General features: G+C 41.0%; 2 protein-coding genes across 2 annotated transcripts in view; both read right to left on the bottom strand.

Moving 5' to 3' along the window:
* Window positions 1-24597, bottom strand: part of LOC135702475 (uncharacterized) — an 86609-nt gene that overhangs the window by 37863 nt on the left and 24149 nt on the right. The window lies entirely within an intron of this gene.
* LOC135702476 (uncharacterized) overlaps window positions 1271-24597 on the bottom strand; it is a 518995-nt gene continuing 495668 nt past the window's right edge. Inside the window, exon 7 of the mRNA XM_065223518.1 lies at window positions 1271-1283. Coding sequence (XP_065079590.1) covers window positions 1277-1283 — 7 coding nt within the window. The 3' untranslated portion in view covers window positions 1271-1276. The remainder of the gene's footprint in view (window positions 1284-24597) is intronic.

Raw genomic sequence — 24597 nt, 5'->3', positions numbered from 1 at the left:
AGAATGCTTTAAAACCTCGATAAAACTTGCAATGTTACTAGGGTAATGTATTTACTAATATGGTCAAAATTTACTTCCCATTTTGCTTATTTGCAATGCTTTTTGGTATTGGTGCATTTTGAATTTGGGTGTGGTTTAAACGGGTCAGTGGAGTCAGTTTCAACGGAAAAGCATTAACTTTCACCTTAAGATTTCATCATACAATAAGGCATGAACCGGGCCGGAAGTTGGATCATACGTCGACCTCTTTTTAGGATTGGTGTAACCGTTTGGACTGGTTCTTCAACTTCAGTTGTCATTGGTTCCTGTTTCCGACAAGTCATCCGTCAGGTTGCATTGGATTGGATTGGATCTGGATTGTTCGGAAATGGTTCTTCAAACTGCAGTGCTTCGTCATGTGGAACTGTAGGATCCTCTTGAGGTATTTCGCAAGTTGGAACCACTATTGGAGTTGTTAGTCCGAACCCATCGAAGAATATCGAAAGCGGTGTCGGATGAACTGTTGGACTGCTTTCTAGAACACGAGTCTCTCAGGACTGCGCCGTGATTTTGGTTGAAAGCGTCATTCGATTTGTTCCTGTTTCTGGATATGCCATGTTTGGTCGGTTTGAACATGGATGATATGGTACGAGGTGGTCTTCTAAACATCATCTCTGCTGGGGATTTGCCATCCAGATTACCATTTGGTGTAGAGCGATTACTTGCAGGAAAGTGTTTAGTGCTTCCTCAAGCGTTTCACTTCCGGAACTAATTTTCCGGAGGCTTCTCTTCAATGAGTCCACGAGCAATGCAAATATGGCGGATCCCTTGATTGGTGCAAAAATCTTGAAATTCATGACTTGAAAACTGGGTGTCGTTGTGAGACACGATTACCTCTGGAACGTCGAACGTTGTGAAGGATTGATTCAGCAGCTTGATTGTGGATTTTGATTTGGTTGCGTGCACATCAGGCCATTTGAAGTAGGGGTCTACCATAACCAGGAAGTAGATTCTATCTACTGGACCTGCGTAGTCAATGTGAATCCTGGACCATGGTTTAGAAGGAATGGGCCACGATTCCAAAGTCGTCTTGGTTGGTGTCCTGCCAGCAGTTGAACACGGTGTGCAGTGTTTGACGTAATCCTTAATTTCGTTATCGATACCAGGCCAGTAAACAAAACTTCAACATCGTCGTATGTAGATGTAGCCTTCTGTAGTGCTACAAAAGCAACTGGAACCTTTTCTATTGTGTCGGGAAGAGTACTTGATAAATCTTCTTCCAGGGTGAGTGCTGCGATTACAAACTCTTCCTCTAGTTGGTTTGGTTGATCAGCCGGGACAACAAATCTGCACATCCGAAATCGTTCGTAGGTACATGCTGAATCTCGAAGTCGTAGTTAAGCATTGTAAGAGCCCAGCGTTGCAGCCTGTTCTCAGTGTGTAGCGGTATGCCCTTCTTAGAACCGAAGATGGACAGTAGTGGCTTGTGGTCGGTCAGCAGCGTGAAATGGCGTCCGAGCAAATATTTGTCGTCACCGCATAAACTAACGCAAGTGTCTAATTTGCAGGTTGTCCATAATTGTGTTCCGCGGGTGCAAGCGCTCTTGAAGCGTGTTGCACAGCCGTCATTTTGCTATTGGAAAACTGATGAAAGATGACGGCACCTATCCCAGTATTTGATGCGTCTGCTGCCACGATGATAAAGCTATGTCCATTTAGAATCCGGAATAATAAAATCATCTGTATCTCGGTAACGGATTGACGTACAAATAAGGTTAATACATCAAAACAAAGGTAATTCACTGTACCTTTAGGAAAAAAAATATCAATACAAATCATTTCTCTTCGTTTCTAATAAAAATTCGCACTTTCTTCTTTATTCCTCCCATCAAAGGCTGCACACCTACGGAGTCAACTTCCTTGGCACATTTGTTCCACATTTTGGTCATCTGAATCGCGTCTCGAGCCGTTTTTCCACTTTTCTTAAGCTTCCGCTTCATTATTGCCCAAAATCTCTCGATGAGCCGGAACTGCGGGCAGTTGAGTGGATTAATGTTTTTATCGATGAAATCTACGCTATTATCGCGGTACCACTGGATGACTTCCCGGCTGTAGTGGCAACTCGCCAAATCTGGCCAGAACTTCACGGGACCTTTATGGGCTTTAATGAAAGGTAGTATGCTGTTGTTGAGGCATTCTTCCTTGTACAGCTTCGAGTCCATCGTCTTATTCGTCACGAACACTTTGGTCTTTGCTCCGCAGCTGCATATCCCTTGCCAAATCATCAGTTTTTTGGCAAATTTGTCCATTAAAAAGCCACTTAAACTTCGCAGGAACATCTCTTCGTGCCGTCGCCATGTAGAATTTTTGGCCAGGAAGCTGTCCGAAATCCATTTTGACGTAGATTTCATCGTCGATGAGTAGGCATCCTTGGTACTTCGTCAAAACCTCCTGATAAAATTTCCGAGCTCGAGTTTTGGAGACGAAACTTTGCTTCAACGTTCTGTTTGGTTGCTTGCTGGCTCGATAAGAACGATATCCTGCTCACAAACGAATTCTTTGAACGGTACTGCGAGCAACAGCGTATTTTTGAGCGATTTCATTATCTGATAGTCCAGGGTTTGCTCTGACGGTTCTCAACACCTTCTGGTTCAGCTTGCGGTCATATGTTCCGCTACGACGCTTACCTTGAGGCACTCGATCCACGCTCTTTCGCTCCCTGAAACGTTTGAGCACATCATTCACGGTTGATTTGACGATTTTCAACGTTTTTGCGATTTTTATTGCGGACCACGTTGGATTATCAACGTGGGTGTGCAGAATTTTTTCTCTCCTCTCGGCTTCCATCTGGAATAATTTTTGACTCACTGCACGAAACACCGCGCCTAGGTAAACAAACCGCTGTAAAATAATTCTTGCAGCGGTCACTTTCCGTTCCGCTGCAACACAATAAGTGATTCCGGATTCTAACTGGACAGAACTTTAGGCAGTTTGGGATCGTAATGCGTCAGGAGTAAATTTGATTGAAGTGTTGCCTTGAACTGGTCGAAAGCCTTCTGAACCTCGGAAGTCCATCGCCACTTTGTTTCTTTCTTCAGTAGTTGGTTCATCGGATAACGCAATTCGTGTAAGTTGCGCACAAATCTTCCGGGATCGGACGGATGTGCGTCCAAGTAGCAGAGTTGTGTTTGATAGAAACGGCACTTCTCAACTTTAACGTGGAAACCATACTTCTTTAGTCGTTGGAGCCGGCGCCGGTGGTGTAATGGTAAGCGTGACTGCTTTCTCATCCCAATGGCTTCTGGGTTCAATCCCAGCCGAGGTCGGTGGGATTTTTCTGAGGTATAAAAATCTCCGTTGGTCTCGGCCCATGTGTGTTAAATGGGTGAGATATCGTTCGCTCGTATGGAAGCTGCTTTCCTGCACGTTCGATTTCCGTCAATGGAATGTCAGTCGGTGACTGGCGATGTGCGATCAGAGCTGGTAAATATCATGGCCGTCATGTGACGATGAGAAAACAGGTCCTCTCACTATCACGAGACGAAACTACCTATCATTAGCTTTCTTGACATTTTTCAATGATCAAGCACTCATAAGAATTAATTTTTTAGCGGTTTTGACATCAACATTTCTAACTGATTTAGATGAATTCAAGCAAACAACCGTATGTAATCGGTAGAGAGAATATATTATTAAGATTTCCTCGGTACAAGTAACTTTAATAGCATTAAATGAGCTAGTAATTACGATGATCACAACACTGTCACGTTCTGTCATGACAAAAAATTCGATGAGATTTTGAAGAAAATCTCTTTCATCGTTTTCTCATCCAATGATAGTGACAGAAGTATCTCTGTAAATATCGCGTGAGATCTTTCATTGAAAATGACATTTGTCAGCCCTGTGTGCGGTATTACAGGTGAGGAGGAGATGATACATTGGTATTCGTGCAATGACAACATTCAAAACAGTACTCGTGTGGCATCGTGTTGCTTATACTTGCTGCGAACGATGTGAAAAGTGGTGACGTCACGTCTGTTATTGTCAATAACTTGCTGTGAGGGATGCAAAGCCGTTTTCAATGTTTGTAATTGTCGAGTTAAATTTTTTTCCACAATTAAAGCAAAATCAGAATACACATATTGTTCTGTGATTCTTTATGAAGAATTTGTTATGGCAAAAATATACAGGAAAGCAGAAAGATTCCATTGGAAATGCTGGAACGACAGATTGTATTTACGAAGACGACGATGTTGAACCGTGGCAATTTATCCCCAGAGAGCGTACTTTAGAAGAAGAGGACATGAGGACTTTTAAAAGAATTTCCTGATCTGGCTAATTGTACCCATGCATTAGAATAAGAAGCAGATGAAGAAGTGTGTTCCGAATATTATGTTCTGGATCTATCTTACGGTGGTCTTTTGCAGCCCACTGAGTCGTGGAACAATGTGTGCAATCAAATGAACTCCTATTTTGATCACAAACATAATAAAATCGGACCTTTTTTTACCGTATAAGTCGGTTTTCGAAACCCAAAGGGTGTACAAAAGCGTTCTATTACGCTTATGCAGAAGAAATTCCCTGGAGTTCCTGAGAAAGTAATCAAAAGGTATGTCAATAATCGGATTAATATTCGAGTAAAGCATTAAAAAACAATTGGAGGAAAAGAAAACCCACAAGCATAAATTTGAGCCAAAGAAGAACCCAAGCCGAAAAAAAAACTAAACAAATAAAGAGTATATTAATGATCGACACGCAGCTCTAGACAGAATAGCAGGAAATTGAATCACATTATTAACTAACGAGTGTTCATTCAATTTTTTTTTCATTTAGCCGTAGGTATGTTCAACATATTTAAATTTCAACTTTATGCAATGAGTTATAATTTAGAACACACTTTTCAGATTAAAAACTATATCAGTCCATTCAAGCTACCACAAAAACAAAATGCAGACATTCTCCAGCCGATACAAGAAAACTTTAATAGGAACTATAGTAGGAATTCCAACAATCAATACTGTTGAGTACACCGAAGTTCAGTTGCAAAACCAAATCGAACCCGTTATTTAAATCAAAGAAGAGTCTGCACGCAAATAACTATTTAATACCAGGTGTAAAGGGTGATACGGTCAAAATTTGGTCAATATCAACTTGACGTATTTCTTTCAATTTTGCATTTAAAAAACCTGAACACCCCTCATTTTGAAGGTGTGTGTGTGTAGAATGTTGTTCCTATTTTGATTTTGGAATTCACTCTTCAGTTGTCAAAATGCCGTCCAAGCAAGAAGAGCAGCGTATCAAAATTTTGCTCGCGCATCGCGAAAATCCGAGCTACTCGCACGCAAAGTTGGCAAAATCGCTAAAAGTTGCCAAATCAACCGTTACAAATGTAATTAAAGTGTTTGGGGAACGTTTGTCGACAGCCAGGAAGTCTGGATCGGGGGGAAATCGAAAACCGGAAGCCGCTGAGACGACAAAGAGAGTTGCCGGTAGTTTCAAGCGAAACCCTAACCTCTCTCTCCGAGATGCCGCAAATAAGCTGGGTGTATCGTCTACAACCGTGCATCGAGCCAAAAAACGAGCCGGACTATCGACTTACAAGAAGGTAGTGACTCCAAATCGCGATGATAAACAAAATACAACGGCCAAAGCGCGATCCCGGAGGCTGTACACGACGATGCTGACGAAGTTTGACTGCGTGGTAATGGACGACGAAACCTACGTCAAAGCCGACTACAAGCAGCTTCCGGGACAGGAGTTTTATACGGCAAAAGGAAGGGGAAAGGTAGCAGATGTTTTCAAGCACATGAAACTGTCAAAGTTCGCAAAGAAATATCTGGTTTGGCAAGCCATCTGTACCTGTGGCTTGAAAAGCAGCATTTTCATAGCTTCCGGGACTGTCAACCAAGAAATTTACGTGAAAGAGTGTTTGAATAAACGTCTGCTGCCTTTTCTGAAGAAACACGGTTGTTCCGTACTGTTTTGGCCGGATTTGGCATCTTGCCATTACGGTAAAAAGGCCATGGAGTGGTACGCCGCCAACAACGTGCAGGTGGTTCCCAAGGACAAGAACCCTCCCAACACGCCAGAGCTCCGCCCAATTGAGAAATACTGGGCTATTGTCAAGCGGAACCTAAAGAAGACCAAAAAACTGCTAAGGGCGAGCAGCAGTTCAAGGCAAACTGGCTTTCTGCGGCGAAGAAGGTGGACAAGGTGGCTGTACAAAATCTGATGGCAGGGGTCAAGCGTAAGGCCCGGCAATTCGGATTTGGAAAAGCGGAAGCTTAACTGAATATTTTTCCTGAATTTTATACTAATTGAACTTGAAAAAGAAATTTAATTTGATTTTTTAAATAAACGATTTCACCGATTTACACGCGTTTTCCCTTGACCAAATTTTGACCGTATCACCCTTTAATAACAAAAAATTTAGAGAACCAAAATAACGTAACGTAAATTGGCTTTTACTGATAACATAATTTAAAGATCTTTTTCCACAAAAATATCTTAGGCTTCATTTAAGCTTTCTAATATTTTGCTGACTTGACGTCGCCACATGGTAGCCCAGGAAAGTTTTCGTTTTTTCGTTACTAACACAAGCAAATACCACGTTGCACCAGACCTTCTATATACGTCATTGGGTGATTGGCACTAAATTGCGGAACATACGTTAAATAAAGGAATGAAAAAAAAAAAAGAAGAAGAAGAAGAAGAAGAAGAGTCGTTGGAAAAGCTGATTGGGTGAGGCTGCACGCTACTGCATGTCCTTTCCGAACACGATGGCATCGTCGATGAAAGCGCGAACGCCAGGTATGTCCGCAATCATTCCATCCTCCAGGCGTTGGAACGTTCCCGGTGCTGACTTCACTCCTGGAGCAAGGCGATTGAACCGGAACAAGCTACGATGAGCGTTGATCGTTAGTAACTTCTTGGAATCGTCATCAACCTCGAGCTGCAGATACGCATCGGAAAGGTCGATTATACTGAAAACGGTGCCGCCATTGAGTTGAGCGAAAATTTCCTCCGGTTTAGGACGTGGATAATGGTTAGGCACCAATGCCTCGTTGAGTCCTGTCGAGTAATCCGCACAGATGCGAACTCGGCCGTTCGACTTTCGTACCACCACGATAGGAGCAGCCCATTCGGAGAAGTCGTCTGGCTCGATGATGTTCAGCATTTCCAACCGTGTGAGTTCGGCATCGATCAATGGAATTGTATTGAAGGGAACTGGCCGTTTGGGTTTCAGAAAAAAAGCTTTACTTTCATTTTCTTGCAGTGTCCCAATGAATCGTTAGAAACGTCCACGTGCTTCGCTTGGAATTTACGAACTTGCTGATCGATCGATTTCGTCTTCACTTGATTGCAGACCGTATCGATGGGAACTGACCACAGCTTGAACAGTTCGATCCAGTCGATGCCTAGTAGGTTGAGGTTGGCAGCCGGTGTTGTGACGAAACATCTTCCTTGAGCAATTTTGCCGTAGATGCTCCCTTCGCACTGGAACTCACCCATCGGCGTCTTGATCGTAGGTTTGCCCAGACAGTTCCAGGTTTGCTTTGAAATTACCGTGATGTCGCTTGCCGTGTCCAGCTGCAGCTTAGTTGGCCCGCTGTTGATGAAAGTGGGCACGTACTTCCGCTTGCTGGAGTGTTGAGTACTGTTGAGCGATGTGATTCACGACGTATACGCCTCGGAACTTTAAGTACGAAATATTGATACAAATTGATATCAACAGTTTTATTAACAAATTCGCAAGTATGTGGAGTCTCGAACAGATTTTAGTGTGTTCAGTTTAAATGAGTGTTAAAATAAAAGAAGGTTGGAAGAAAAAAAACGAAATGGATTACCGCAAGTAGGGACCTATCGTGCAGAAAACATCAAATAAATCCATTGTTTCAGAGTTAAAAAGTCAATTATGCGTTTGGTACGATACTTTAGTTCTAAAGCTACCAAACGAAGTCAATGAGAACGCGTAATATGAATCGTTGCACCCATTTTTCTCAAAAACTAACGAAGCGCTCCGACCGAATCAATTTTTATCTTCATCCGATAGGCCGAGATGAATTCAATGGCGTTAGAATGGCGTTTCAATGCATTAGGCCTAATTTAAAATCCGTAGTCCGAGTTTGGGGTCAAGAAGCATTGTTAGATTTTTATCAATATCTCAACAATTTGTTTCTCTTTAGCTAATCTTACGGTTAGAAATTATCTGCAGTGAAAACATTCCATTTTGTGAAAAAAATCCACTCGAAAAATAGAAGGCAAAGGGCGGGTTGTGCTTAGTAGGTACAAAATTAGATCGAAGCCCTACTTATTTTTATTTCATGTGTGCTAGAATTTCAAAAACTTGAATTCAAATCATAGCAATAAAAAATAGACCAGGGGCCCAAAAGGTGGTTAAGACGGACATGACTAAATTACAATCATTTTTCCATTCAAATTGAGTCTTTACGTTGGAATTTAGGATGCTTAAACGTTCTTGAAATTGCTTCAAGCTTTCTAATCCAGTCATGTCGTTAAGACGAAATTCCTATACCCCTTTGAGATTATGTGCGACCTTTTAAATTCGAGTTGTTTTTAGATAGAAACACAAATCATAACAAAATGCAGTGCTAAAAATAAATTACCCTCTTTTTCACCTGTCACGTAAAATGGAACAATCGTCATCCTCGTTAGGCCACAATTAAGTCTTATCTATTACCACCGATCTCCGACTCACGTCACCGACACTTTTCCGGCGTATTTCCTCTTCCATTTACTCCAGATAACCACTGTCTGACGCTGACTGACTGTGTATCACACGAGTAAGCAGGCTTAATTTGCAAATGAGCTTAGCCCAACGCCGCACAGATCGCTGCGAGGTGTGTGCGCATGTTGATAGTTAATGTTTCCCTCCGATTGTTGCTATTGCATCAACTTTTGCAGTTTACAACACAATTAACCGTCACAGACATCCCGCAGAATTAACAAGAAGCCGCACAGAAAAACAGAGAGAGTGAAAGAGAGAGAGAGTGAGACTGAGAGTGCGAAGCTCTACCGAACCACACCAATCTCGCTGACTGACACAGTGGTATAGCGAGGGTCGCATCATGTGAACCCAGACACAGGAAAAAAGAGCTCGATTTTTAACCGCATGGTTGACCGCTGCTGTTGCATTGCGGTTTACTTCCAGTTTGATAACCATCGAAAAAGTTACCCATCCGATTCGACCCCCTCCGCCTTTCACCTCCCGAGGAACACCTAGCGAGTGTGGTGGGCTTGACTTTCCGTCAAGGAATTCCTCTAATTAAGATCTTTCCAACAGCTTTTCCTTCATCGTGTACTAACTCATGTTACAATGTTTTCCTCAGCAGTTTGCAGTGGCCTGCAAAAATTCAACGATATTGGTCAAGAAGAGGAAGTTGCTAACGAGATGACATTTGAAACCAACCGCGGATCTGTGCATTTGCCAGCCCGGACAACAACAACAGCAACGATTGAAGCACAAATTTAATTCGCAATCTCCTTCTCTCTGCATTCATCGCGGCTCATATGCTCACATCTATACTAGTGGGCGCCCCACTCGATGTGGCGATGATCATACCGGGGACCATTAGCATCCGAGTGGATAATGTTTGTGTTTTCCTCTGCATATCCACTTCCATCTGCATATATGGGTCTAAAGGTGTACAACACCGGTAGTTTTGCTGCGATGATGATGATGATGTCATATATTGTGGTCAATCCATGTTGTTACCATTATTTTTCTATTGCTGGATGGTTGGATTATTATCCGTTACATAATATCTTGAAGATTTTGAGAAAATTTTGTTGATTTTTCTTTAAACAAGGGCTATCGATATGAAACGATCTCCAAGATCTAGCAATCACGATATGATTCAGAATTCCAACTTCCTGCAGGGGACGTTCCGATATTTTGAAACACCGACATTTCAATCAATACACTATTTTTACCCTCTTTATAAAGAGGGCAGGAAAAAGACTAGACCGATGCAAAATTTCCATTGTTCGCTCAAACGGTTCCACATCGGGTACTGATTACCCAGAGCAAAGTCGGTTAACAAAATGAAATCAAATCGATATTAATGTTTGCAGTTCCTATCATAATAAAAACTCATTTTGATTTCAACTGTCGCGACATAAGTCTGGTATCATATTGTGCTTTCATTATGCAGTCAAAACTTTTTAAATGAAAGCAACTTAACTTGAAGTTTTGCTGTTAACGTCTTGTTTAAAATTTAATTCAAGTTTATCTGTCGTTGAACTATCGATTATTGTTTATTTGTTTTGTTTAACACATTTAAGGTCATTCATGACTTGGCCGGGGTGAGATTTGAGCTTAACTCTTTCAGCGTGAGAAGCATGGATACTAACCATTTACGCCACGCCCGTATTCAGTTAAACATTATGAATGCAAAATTAGTAATCAAATTGATTTCATTGAAAGCAAGATTAGTTTTCCGTTTGATTCAACAGTGTAAAATTTTGCTCTCATTTTTGCTGTGTTAACCGTTAAGTCAACCAAAATGAGATCAAGTGGAGTATTCAAAATTAGTTACATCATAACAGCAAATTTTCGTTTCAATTTGATCTCCAGCTTTGCTCGGGTAGCATCCCAAAAATTTAAACTCCGTCGAAGAAACCGCTTGCGAAGAACACTTTCGACGCACGGTTAGGCGCAATTCTGAAAGAACATACATCGTTCGCTTGCCAGTGAAGGATGACGTCATCAAGCAACTTGGCGACAACCATCGCACTGCTGCTCGTCGTTTTCGAATGCTGGAAGGTCGTCTTGGTCGTAGCTCAGACCTTGCTAAGCAATATCGTGCTTTCATGGATGAGTTTCTGGGCCACATGAAGCAAGTGTTCGACTACCAAGCACCTCCATCTCCATGTTATCACATGCCTCACCACGCTGTGGTTCGAGAAGAGAGTACTACCACGAAGCTGCGAGTGGTATTCGATGCGTCATGCAAGACTTCGGAAGGACCATCGCTTAACGACGCACTCATGGTAGGCCCAACCGTTCAGCAAGACATCCGTTCAGTTATCATGCGCTCCAGAATCCGCCGAGTCATGATACCCGCTGACGCAAAGCAAACGTACCGGCAAGTTCTCGTAGATGAGCGTGACACTCCGTTTCTACGAATCGTTTGGACGCCATCGCCGGACCTACCATTAGGTACCTACGAGCTCCTAACAGTCACATACGGCACTGCAAGCGCACCTTTTCTCGCTACTCGAGTTCTCCTGCAACTGGCAGATGACGAGCAAGAGAGTTTCGCTGAAGCAATTGAGATTCTACATAAGGACTTTTACGTAGACGACCTTTTCTCGGGAGCAAAAAGCGTCGAAGAAGCAATCGAACTCTGTCAGCAACTGGAAGCACTCCTTGCTAAGGTCGGATTCCAATTTCGTAAGTGGGCATCCAACGAAGAAACTGTTCTGGATGGCCTCGCACCAGAAAATCTTTGGGTCTTCATTGGGATCAGCTAAAATACCGCATCGAGCTTCCGGCAGACTCGTCTGATTCTCCTCTCACCAAGCGAATCGCGCTGTCGCAAATTGCTCGTCTCTTCGACCCACTTGGTCTACTGGGTCTGGTTGTAATCTCTTCAAACTAGGGGAAAAGGATTTTTCAGCAGTGCTGTTTTATAACTTTTCAGGTTCAAGCAGAACGATGTGCAACCAAGTGGTCCTCGATTATGACGACTGGGTTTGGGGAATACATTTATATCATGAAAACAGCGATAAAATTATCAGTTGTACATTTTTTTAAATTGTTTTGAAAAATTGGAAAAGTATTTATTTTATTAGATTTGTGTTGTTATTACCGATCGATTGGCGAATTTGGATTTTAATTTCATCTATAAATAACATAGTTACATGCGTTCAAAATCTAACACTACTTCGGCAAACTTTTTTTTTAATTTGCACCCCAGTATAGTTCACAAGGACATAGTTCTACGTCAATAAAGGTGATTATTTTCTACTACCACTTCGCATTTTGTATTCATGACAGATACGTATCATATGATATGTATGTAATTGTATGATGTAATTCTATAACATATTATATACGCGTCTGTTGAAACTGAAAATATAAGGATCAAAATTCCAGAATAATTTTCATCACAAAAAATATTTCATTCCAAAAAATTCTTCATTTTTGTACTTCTATAGCCGAATTCTGTCAAACGCTGTTTAGTTCTTTAATTGGAACTGAAACGGTTGAGTACAAAACAAAAATAAAAAACCCTCTATTATGGTATATGCTCATGTAAACAGCAGCGCCAGCAGTACAGAGAAGACATTAAAACAAATTTCCTTTGCAAGTCTTACTGAGCTGTTGAAGGTTAAACCTAGGCTACCCAGTGAAATTTCCCAGTCACTTCCAGTATTGTATGAATGAATTTGGACTTAAGCGTCGAAGCTAATGGTGCCAGTGATGAGAACTAAGCTCGTTTTCAACCTACGAGCTTATGCGAGTTCGCGAGAAAAAAAAAGTGTAATTAAATCGTAGTGCCTGTCGTGCAGGGCTCCAGGGTCCCGTAGGTTGCCAACGACCTGCATGTAAGTGAACGGTGCTTTTGGAATGTGTGGCCATCATCACCCATAGTCGTGCAACGACGAGATTGAGTAGAAACGAAAACAAAAAACAAACCAATATGTTCTACATTATGGTTTTTTTTTTGCACCTCGGTTTCTAGGCTTCCAGGGCTTTCGGGCTGGTGCCAGTGCTCTGCAGTAAATCATGCTCACCCGGTCAGGCAGCCAGCGGTTCGGTTTTTATTCATTACGAAATTTATGATCGTGACGTAAATTAGTTTTGCTCATCGCAATTTGCCGGCGATTTTTAGTTTTGGCTCAGCCGAGCGAGAGAGCCAGTTTCCGTTATTTGACGCTTTTATTGCACAAAAGTTTGCGCTATTTGTAGTGTGATGCAGGTTTTTTTTGTGGGTGGACAAGCAGGGATCGGACTGGAGAGGGGTTTCAGTTTGTGCAGTTAATTGCTTGGTTTTTGAAATTAATAGCAAGGTGATGTCCAGTCAGGTTGTTCTTCTTGGTAAATCTCGCGGTTCTCGCTCGCAGCAAGATCGAGAACGATTAGCTCAATTTTTCCAATGGCTAGTTGTAAGTGTTTCGTGGGTTTAAGTAACTGTTTAGGAAGACCGATGTAACGGTTTAAGACTAATGGATCTATAATTGCTTTATTTCAAGCAAAGAATGGATACGATAAAGGTCTCCAAAGCCAAAAAAAATAAACATTTGAAACAATCAGTTCACTGTTCAATTGATCGATAAAATACATGGCAATCCTACCGGTGCGGTTCGGTGGACTTTCAGGTGTATTTAATTTCCTCGCCGCGTTCATTGTCATTGCTAAACGTCCATTGTCGGTTTCTCTCATAAAAAAATCCGCACGCCCCTCCTCTGTAGTATGTGATGTTCGATTTCGCTTTTCATCTTCCACGTCGCCGGAAAGACGAAATCGGTGGGAAGCTGATGGAAAACCTTTCCGCTTATCGCTTATTTTTCGCCATCAGCCATCAGTTTCCCTTCTCCACCGCGTACTAAAGCGACTAATTAGTGCGAAAATGTATTATAAATTGATACTTTTGATTTGATGTCTGCGAGTGGCTGAAAACAGTTGGAGAAAACCGCACATAAAAACTATTAATAATATGCCTTGGTGGTTTTCGAAAGACCAGACGCCTGCACTTCACTTATCGGTTCGATTCGAACGCGGTGCGCACTCTTAAATACATAGTTGATCAATAAACATTTTTTGTTGCCTCAAATTTATATCTCCGCGTCGAGCCGCTTTCCGGACCTGGCGCTTATCGGTCTGTTATTTTTTCATATCTCACATTTCCATACTAGACGTACTGGGTATGTGTGTGTGGGGGTGGGGCATGGGGGGAATTGTGGCAGCAAAACTACTGTCGATTGTGAAAAGCGCGCGCTGGAAAAGCATATGGAGATCGCGAAAGGGAGCTTCTTCGTCTTGGGCGAGGATGATGGGTGAAGAATTTTGTTGGAATCGGAAAAAATAATAATAGCAGACAACCACGTTGTTAGTACGCCACGCCACCCCAGTATAGATATAGTAGAGTAGCGTATTTAGACTGTGAATCAGGTTATGGAAATGATCATAATGAATGAAGAAAAGATGATCAGGGGTGTATGATATTTTAATGATTCGGATCGAACCGTTCAGTAAAATGCTTCGCGAGGGAAAACGGAAAAATGTGTAGAACGTTGCGGCAATGGCAAACTAGGTGGTTGCGCAGGCGTGATGGAGGTTGATTCGCTGCGGAACAGGTGGTTGAGGGGTGTTGGTCTGTTGGGTTTCTTTTTATTACTGTTTATTTATCATTTTTCATAGACAGACACCGATTGGATGGGTAGCACTTGCCGGCGCTGATTGCGACCCCGCCGGTTCGGAGTTCTTCTGGGGTTCGCTAACTAGCTTGCAACATTACGGCTACTTATGTTCCCATAAATGATGCCTACATTTATAAATTTAGGTGACCTACTAAGATGTGTTTTTAAAAGGTTGCTTGCTTCTTCTTGGATTGTCATGGTGGTTACTTATGGTTACTCCATGAGTAACCAGCTCCCAAATCCGATTTGTTTTTTTTTTACGTAGGATTACGTCTATCGGCAACGTATTGGGGGTGCAATTTAAAAAAAAAAAACCAAATTCGACCATATTACGAAACGTGGTCAGGTTTTGACCACTTGGACTAAACTAATCAATTGGAAATTTGTCTACAAATCTACCCGTCGTGTGTCTTAGTACTCAGTTTCCAATTAATAAAAAAAAACACTGTGTATCAGATCTCTGGTTCACGACTGGTAAAACGGCCAAGGGGTTTACCCGGAATGTCCAACTGTTGTTTTTCCTGTTTAATTTAGACCAGTACTTGCACACAACTGACAGTTCTATACTGGGCTCTGGGTAGACGCAGTCCTTTTTTTTATAAGAAAATCTTCTAATCTTCTAGGTCACTATTGAAAATGACACAAATGTCCAACTGTTGCAATGGTGATCAAAATTATCACCGATTGCAAGCAAAAAGCGCTTTCCCTAACACAGATTTCAAAATCGAATTCTATCCGGTCTCGCCGAACGGTGCTTATTCAATCACCGTGGAACCAGCGTCTGGCTGAAAATCTCCTTAATCAAGACAACCAACCAACCAACCAATCACCGTGTGTGGTGTTGTCCGGTCGGTCGTCATCAGCAGCAGTGCTTTCGGCGCGAACATTGTTCTCCAGTACACAACGAAAGACTCCCAGCAACCAGCGACCAGCAACCCACATGAGCGTCCATTCACCGAAGAAGGAGGAAGAAGCCGCACCGCTACTGATCAGATTCAGTAGCTCTTCGTGAGTCACTGTGGGCCATCTATGCCAAGCGCGTCACCCTCGTTCCAAACAACATACAGCTCGCCAGTTTCAACTGTGTTGAACACCCTAATAGCTCAGCATTACTCAACCATCACGACAAAACGGTTCTTTACAGATCAACATTATTATCACTGCGACAATTACCGATTAATCATTCCACAGTACAACCAACCGGTGGAAACAAACGATTTTAAATTGGCTCACTACTTGACTAGCCTATTGGTCCCAAGCAAATCGATTAACGTACCCCATTCTAGTCTAAATTCTATTACTATCCAATGTTTGTTTTGATTCGCTATGAAAGTTTGACAGATAAAATGAGGGGCTCGTGGATTTTCCTATGTTTCGAGGGGTACATCGATTAGCTTGGGACCGAAGATAGTACCAGAGCTGAGTCAAAAATTTGAGCATGTTTCTTCGGGACCTACTAGTCTTAGAGTTACTTCCATGGTACAACCATAGAGGTAACTCTAAGACCACTGGGTCCCGAAGAAAATCATTATTATTTTTGGCTCACTCAGTACCAGAACAACGGTCCCAAGCAGTCCCAAGCTATTTCACTCACCCCTGCATGTTCTGCATGAATCCACACACCCCTGATGTTATCTGTCAAACTTTCATAGCGAATCAAAACAAACATAGTGTAGTACTACAATTTCGACTAGAATAGGGTACGTTAATCGTTTGCTTGGGACCAATAGGCTACTAAAGTGGTGATCCAATTTAAAATCGTTAGTTTCGTATTGATTGTTGGTACAACCATAGAGGTAACTCTAAGACTAGAAGGTCCCGAAATAACGTGCTCAACTTTTTGGCTCAGCTCTGGTACTCTCTTCGGTCCCAAGCTAATCGATTCACCCCTCGAAACATAGGAAAAACCAATAACCCCTCATTTTATCTGTCAAACTTTCATAGCGAATCAAAACAAACATTGCGTAGTACTAGAATATCGACTAGAATGGGGTACGTTAATCGTTTGCTTGGGACCAATAGGCTAGTCAAGTAGTGAGCGAATTTAAAATCGTTAGTTTCGTATTGATTGTTGGTACAACTAAATTCAATAATTTGGTAAATATATCGTAATAGCTCACAAAATGATGAAAACATTAGTATATAAATGTTCTTTCAATCATTTGCCAGAATCTCAATCATCTGTATGCAACGGATGAACACCGCTTCCACCTTCGCCAAGAACAACAATTGAGTACTACTATGCCATCGCCCTTTACCAAACAGTTCACCAATCGATCCAGGTTCAATCGGCGCTCTGAAAGTGAGTTATATAGGTAGGTACATCTACCGTTCATGTTTTGTTTCCTTGTCAGCCCTAATCGGCTACTTTTGTAAGGAAAAGGAAAGCAAAAAGATGTCCCGTGGAATCGTCAAGAATACACTGAATTTCCAGTTTCCGGGATGCAGTCCCTGGGGCCACCGTTGTGGAAATTGGTCGATTTGACAAAGGGTTTGATGCGGACAAAGCGGGCATGGAAACAGGCTGTAAAATTTCCGATGAAAGGGTGATGAAGGAGGCTCTCCTGCACAACCCCGAGGTTCATACGTTCCACTACTCTAATGGGCAATCCGTGAAAGTTCGTATGTCAGTTGCTGAAGGATGTATCCGCTACGTGAGGATCTTCGATCTGCACCCGGAAATATTCGATATTGATGTATCGTTGATATACGGAAAGTATGGAACCGTAAAACGCATGATTCGCGAGAAGTTCCCGGCGGAATTGGAGGTAGATCTCTTCTACGGTGTCCGTGGGGTGTATATGGGCATCAAAAAGGAAATTCCATCAACCATCCATTTCCTCAACCGTCGAGGGAGAATCTACTACGAGAGACTGAGACAGAAGTGTTTTTTTTTGTGTAAGCAGGAAAGGCATCTGAAAGTGAAATGTCCTCAGAACAACGCACAGTAGGAATCAAGAAAGGATTTGGAAGCGAAGCAGAAAGCAGAAATAATGATGCCACAGCTGATGCGAGTCGAAAGGAAGAGGAGGGCCCACCTTGTAAGGACACCTATGCTGGAGCCGTTCAGGGAGCGGTTCAAACACAGTAGCAATTTGGAGCTGTCGATCGCCAGGTTAGTTTCGTTGACAAACGGAACCTCGGCCGGGGTGTCCAACCCGAAGCAGATCCAGGATTCAGAGGATTCCATCGTAGAGGTGTTGGAGGAACGAGAAGCAAAAATCGTGGACAAGCCCGCTGACGCTGAAAAAGCTTCGGAACATGAATCGAGCGACGATGAGATGACCGACGAACAAGAGCGGTCGAACAAGTGACCCTTTGTTTCAAGCAGCAAATCGGAAGCGAAGGAGAACGGCCGAGATTTCGTCACGCTCGATAGAAGCAGGAAATCTCGTAAGTAGAAGCGTGGCGGTGAGTTGCCAACGGGCAGAACCCGCTGGAAGCGATAGCTGCAGGGTCCAGTAGTGACGCTAGATCTAAAAGTTCCAGATCACTACGAAGTACGGCGAATCGATCACACTCTCGAAGTAGTATCAAAGTAAGCAAGCCTGATCTTCGAAAGTGTTAGTGACAATTGGCGTTGACGGCACCGTCGAAAAATTTGCTCTTCCAGCAAATATAGACAGTTTCTTATAGGAATTTTCGGTGGTGTGAAAGGATATATCCTTTCATCTAGATAAACTATAGTACATAGATTTTCTCATAGGAGTAAAGAGCTACAGAGTCGCCGTCAACGCCAATCAAAATCAGCCGACTTTGACATATAACGACATCGGTAAGCAACGTCAAACGGATCTTCTTTATCGATAATACGTAATACCCGTAACTGAATACTAGATAGGGGAAACGGCTCTAATGTTGGCATATGGATCTAAGATTGGGCCCATCGCTAAAAATCTTCTATTTATCAATTTTATCTAGATGAACGCGTCATTGGGACGGTACTAATGGATATTTTTGGTCACTATTGAAAATTTATGGGCCCAAATTATGGGCATTTAGGCCGACATTACATCCATTTTCCCTACTATGTAAACAAAGACATGAAAAATCCTTAGGCAAATTCTGAGCGCTTCGGAAAAGTTCTGAGAATTTGAAGGCAGTTTCATTAATATCCGGGAAGTTTGGAAAACTTAACGGAATTTCCAACAACTTCAGGTAAAGTCTGAGAACTTCAGGTGCATTTGATTTATTTCATAATAATTGCAGGAACTTAACAGATGATCCAAGAAAAATTAAGAGTCCCAAAAACGTCAGAAAAATTTCGGGAAAATAAATTAAGTTCCATGAATTTTTGAAAAGTTATGATAGTTCCATTGCGAGAACCTTCAGGAAGGTCTAAGAACAAGCAGCGCCGATGGTCTAGTGGTAAGCGTGATTGCCTCCCACATCAAAAGGCCTGGTTTCAATTCCAGTCGGCGCCGCCGGAATTTTCTGAGGCATAACATCTCTGATCACGCCTTCCTTCGGGAAGTAAAGCCGTTGGTACCCGGTTCATGAGTTGATGGGTCGATATATGTAGGGTCAGGTGTGAGAGCTGCCTTCCTGGCGTCGGTAGCATTGGTACTCAGTACGGAAAATAAGATCAACGGAAAATAAATCAAAGAAAAAAAACCTTAGAATTTAAGAAAATTCCAATAATTTAAAGGAAATTTTGAAAACATCAAGATCGTCCTGAAGGTTCAGAACAACATGAAACTTTTTAGATCTTTAGGGTAGGTTCCGATAAAATCAGGGCAGACCCATAGATTTCAGGAAAGTTTCGAGAACTTCAGTGAAGATCCAGAGCTTCAGAGCAGTTCTATTAAAATCAGGTAAATGGCAAAAACTTCAGGAGCTTCTGTTGCAAAAACTTCAAATGAGTTTAAAGATCTTATGGGATGTTACGTAACTTCCGGTAGTTTTGACAATTCAGAAAGTCATGGGTGAATTCTGCGAGAACCTCCAAGAAGTTCCAAAAAATTATGACGTCTTCAGCAATACTGCACAGACTGTGAATCACTTAAATAACTATGTTAGCTGTCTTATTCTAGTTTTAAAACTATGTCAAATTAGTTTGAAGTAAAAAAGTTCGGCATCATTCAACAAATTACATGTTTTAAGTAGATTTGTCTGAACACGGAGCGATTTTTAGCAGCCCGTAATAACGAACGTTGGCGGGAGCGTCATGCTGGACCGAAAAGTTTGCGTGTTGCAAAACATCAGGGCAGTCAATCCGGTTACTTAGAATATCGAATTCAAACATCCGTTCAATCGACATCTATGTTCGTAGGGAGCCAACCTAAGCCGATCACTCCAAGTTAATCTCCGTAGGGCGAATTGAACGATGGCAGTTTTATTAATTCCATGACAAATCCAGGAACATCATCAGAAGAGTAGCGAGAACTCCATGAAATATAAAACACAACTTCAGGCCGGTCAACACAATTATAGAGATTTTGAAGAAGTTCTGAGGAATGCATGGAAATACCGAGAATTTTGAAGACGTTTCATGGACAGACGGCGAGATAGTAAGGAAAGTTCTGCATTTTTTTTTTTTTTTTTTTTTTTTTTTTTTTTTAACTCTATTTGTTCCAAATTCAAAATAAATTACATTTCATTTTAACCTAGGTGCTCCAGTTACTACAGTAACGTACCAGCCTTAATTGTTATGATATATATCTAAGTGTTTTTACATTGTTCATGTCTTGGCAATTCAGTATTTTAAACAGGTTTTTTAACCTGCATGTCAGTATAACAATTGATATCTTAAAACTAAAAACTAAAACTAAATCTTATCTAAGTATAAAGGGAATTAATCGTTGCAATTGAGGATTGCAACGACTTTTGCCTGAAATTATTAATTATTTTGTTGGACATTTGTTCTAAAGTCTCAACATTCGAAATTCTATGTACTTCGGTTGTACTGTACCAGGGAGGCAACTTCAAAATCATTTTCAGAATTTTGTTCTGAATCCTTTGAAGTGCTTTTTTCCTGGTAGTGCAGCAACTAGACCATATTGGCACAGCGTAAAGCATGGCCGGTCTAAAAACTTGTTTAAATATTAGAAGTTTATTCGTCAGGCAAAGTTTGGATTTCCTGTTTATAAGAGGATACAAACATTTTATATATTTGTTACATTTGGCTTGAATGCCCTCAATGTGATCTTTAAAAGTTAATTTTTGGTCAAGTATTAATCCAAGATATTTCACTTGGTTTGACCAGGAAATTGGAACTCCGTTCATAGTGACTATGTGACTACTACTAGGTTTCAAAAACGAAGCTCTAGGCTTATGTGGAAATATTATAAGTTGAGTTTTGGAAGCGTTGGGAGAAATCTTCCATTTTTGTAAATAAGAAGAGAAAATATCTAAACTTTTCTGCAATCTGCTGCAAATAACACGAAGACTTCTTCCTTTAGCGGAAATGCCTGTGTCATCAGCGAACAAAGATTTGTGGCAACCCTGAGGCAAATCAGGGAGGTCCGAAGTGAAAATGTTATACAATATAGGCCCAAGAATGCTACCCTGAGGAACTCCTGCTCTAACAGGTAGTCGATTAGATTTGGAATTTTGATAATTTACCTGCAGAGTTCTGTCAGTTAAATAATTTTGAACTAATTTCATAATGTAAAGTGGAAAATTAAACTTTTTCGATTTAGCAATCAAACCTTCATGCCAAACACTGTCGAATGCTTTTTCTATGTCTAGAAGAGCAACTCCAGTTGAGTGGCCTTCAGATTTGTTTGAACGAATTAAATTGGTAACTCTCAAGAGTTGATGAGTAGTTGAATGCCCATGGCGAAATCCAAACTGCTCATCTGCAAAAATTGAGTTCGTATTGATGTGAAGCATCATTCTATTCAAAATTATTTTTTCAAAAAGTTTACTTATTGAAGAAAGCAAACTTATTGGACGGTAGCTAGAAGCTTCAGCTGGATTTTTATCCGGCTTCAAAATTGGAACAACTTTTGCATTTTTCCATTTAACAGGAAAGTATGCCAAATGGAAACATCTGTTAAATAATTTTACCAAGAAAGACAAGGTACTCTCTGGGAGTTTTTTGATGAGGATATAGAAAATTCCATCATCACCTGGAGCTTTCATATTTTGAAACTTTTTAGTTATAGACCTTACTTCGTCCAAATCAGTCCCCCAGGAATCATCAAAAATATTTTCCCGAGAGAAAATATTCAGAAAATCCCCAGCAACCTGATTCTCAATAGGACTAGTAAGACCCAAACTGAAATTATGGGAACTCTCGAATTGCTTAGCAAGTTTCTGAGCTTTTTCCAAATTTGTGATCAAAATTTTACCACCTTCTTTAAGCGCTGGAATTGGCTTTTGAGGTTTTTTCAAAATTTTTGTGAGTTTCCAAAAGGGTTTGGAACTCGGGTCTAATTTAGAAACATTATTTTCAAAAGTTTTGTTCCTCAGGGCAGAGAATCGCTTTTTAATTTGTTTTTGCAAATCCCGCCAGATAACTTTCATGGCAGGATCGCGTGTTCTTTGAAATTGTCTCCTACGGACATTTTTAAGACGGATCAAGAGCTGAAGATCATCGTCTATTATAATTGAATCGAATTTAACCTCGCATTTTGGTACTGAGGCAGCTCTTGCTTCAACTATAGAAGTAGTCAGAGATTCAAGAGCATAATTAATTTCATCTTTGGTTTGCAAAGGAATGTTTGGATCGAAGTTATATTCCATAAATGTTCGATACTGCTCCCAATCAGCTCTATGGTAATTGAAAGTAAAGCTGTTGGGATTGGAAATTATTTCTTGGGATATTTCAAAAGTTACTGGAAAGTGATCAGAACCGAAGTCAGCATGGGTAACCAATTGGCTACAAAGATGACATGAATCAGTTAAGACCAAATCAATAGTTGAGGGATTTCTTGCAGAAGAAAAGCATGTTGGGCTGTTTGGATATTGAATAGTGTAATAACCTGCAGAACAATCATCAAACAGAATATTACCATTGGAATTGCTTTGAGCATTATTCCATGAGCGGTGTTTTGCATTAAAATCACCAATAATGAAGAATTTAGACCTATGACGGGTAAGTTTCTGGAGGTCACCCTTGAGAAAATTCTTTTGCTGGCCTACGCATTGGAATGGCAAATAGGCAGCTATAAACGTAAGTTGTCCAAATTTTGTTTCAACAGAAACTCCCAAAGTTTCAAAAACTTTGGTTTCAAATGAAGAAAGAATTTTATGCTTGATTCGTCTATGAATAATGATGGCAACGCCACCACAGGGTCCATCAAGACGATCATTTCTATAAATCAAGTAATTTGCGTCCTTCTTAACCTTATGGCCAGGTTTAAGGAACGTTTCAGTTATAACGGCAATATGCACGTTATGAACTCTCAAAAAATTAAATAGCTCGTCTTCATTATCTTTAAGAGATCGAGCATTCCAATTTAAAATGTTTAATGCTTTAAAATCCATTACTGAATTTTAAAGTCATGACAATATTATTAGCAAATTTTACTCCGGTTTGAATAGCATCAAACATGGAGTTAGATTTAAGCATATCAGAAATCATGTCAATTAATGAATTCTGTAAAAATTCCATTTTGGGGGCAGTAATGCTTCCTAAGTCAAAATTGTCAAAATTTCCGTTAGAACGTTGGTTAGTATTTTGATTTCTACCGGCTGCAATAGCAGCATAGGTAGCTCCATTAACTCGCTGAACATTGTTAGCAGCGAGGGGAGTAGGTACAGATGAAACATTTGAAGCAGGGGTGATATTTGTACCTACGGGTACGAATGTAGAATTTGTTCCTCGCTGACCGTTGTTAACAGCAGAGGAATTTGTACCTGGTCGGAAACGTGGAGCGTTTCCTACCTGTCGGTTAGAACGAGATTGTAGGATCGCTTTGCGAGTCTTACATTCCCAAAAATTGGATTTGTGGTTTTCACCACAATTTGAACATTTAAATTTCTTAGGATCTTCCTTCACAGGACAGTCGTCCTTTGCGTGAGAGGAATCACCACAATTCATGCATTTAGCTGGCATGTAGCAATTTTTAGTTCCGTGACCCCATCCCTGGCACTTACGGCACTGAGTGAGGTTTTGGAAATTTCCTCCAGTCTTCCTGAAGTGTTCCCACTTCACTCGGACATGGAGCATAAGGCTAGCTTTTTCTAAGGCCTTAAGGTTGTTTAGTTCACTAGACTTGAAGTGAACTAAATAAAAATCATTAGAAATCCCGTTGCGCGAATCGCCAGGACGGGATTTCATTTTCATTTTGATTACTTGGAGTGGCACAACTCCAAGTAATTTTACCAGTTCATCTTTGATCTGATCCAGGGATTCACCACTGGGCAGTCCTTTCATGACAACCTTGAACACACGTTCAGTTTTGGTGTCGTAAGTAAAAAATTTGTGCTTCTTCTCAGTAAGATACTTGAGAAGACATTTAAATCCATCCAAGGTTTCAGCCAATACACGGCATTCACCCCGACGTCCAATTTGTAGTGAAAACTTAACTTTCACGAAATTCAAAAGTTCCATGCGAAGAGCATGGAAATCGGTAGTGGTTATCACAATAGGGGGAATCTTTTCCTTCTTGGCATTAAGCCGGGAAAGTTTACTAGAATTTTTCTTGGATGATGGATCATTCTCATCATCCGTGAGCAAATCAAATTGATTACTCAAATTAATTTCTTCAGAAGGGGGGTCAAGAGTTTGCCCCTTTCTTTTGCGTTTAGGCGCCATGGCGGCAGTAAATTTTTTATCCAAATCGACTTCCAAGCAGATTACTATAAGAATCTGAAGGATCGAAGAGGAATTTTCCAAATCGATATCCAAGAAGGATTACCTCGGGTAGGGTCCAAACAAGGATCGAAGAGGAATAAGAGGAGTTAAAAAAGGTAGAAAATTTGTACAGGTTGAGCACTGAAAAGTGCTGTTTAAATTTGTTGTAGCTTTAGGTAGTAGTAACACTTCCTTAAGCAAAAAGCAAATAGATCCGCACGGCAAGAGAGCACGATGCGGACTGAAAGTTCTGCATAATTTTGGGCATTTCATGCAACCTTCGAGAAACTGCAGGAACATTTTAGACGTTATTAGATCTTGAAAGATATAAAGAGAGCTTCAGGATAGTCAAAAAAAAAACTTCAGGGAAGTTCAGAAAACTAGAGGAAAATTTTTGAATCTTTAAAGAAGTTCCAATAACCTCAGGCACGAAATATCTAGATATTATCAGGGTTGCTCAGAGATCTTAAGACTGTCACACTCCA

This window comes from Ochlerotatus camptorhynchus, unplaced genomic scaffold (genome assembly GCF_037179485.1).
Source record: "Ochlerotatus camptorhynchus isolate MF236.1 unplaced genomic scaffold, CSIRO-AGI_Acam_v1.1 ptg000193l, whole genome shotgun sequence".
NCBI classification, from domain to species: Eukaryota; Metazoa; Arthropoda; class Insecta; order Diptera; family Culicidae; genus Ochlerotatus; species Ochlerotatus camptorhynchus.
This window is presented reverse-complemented; position numbering and strand designations above follow the sequence as displayed.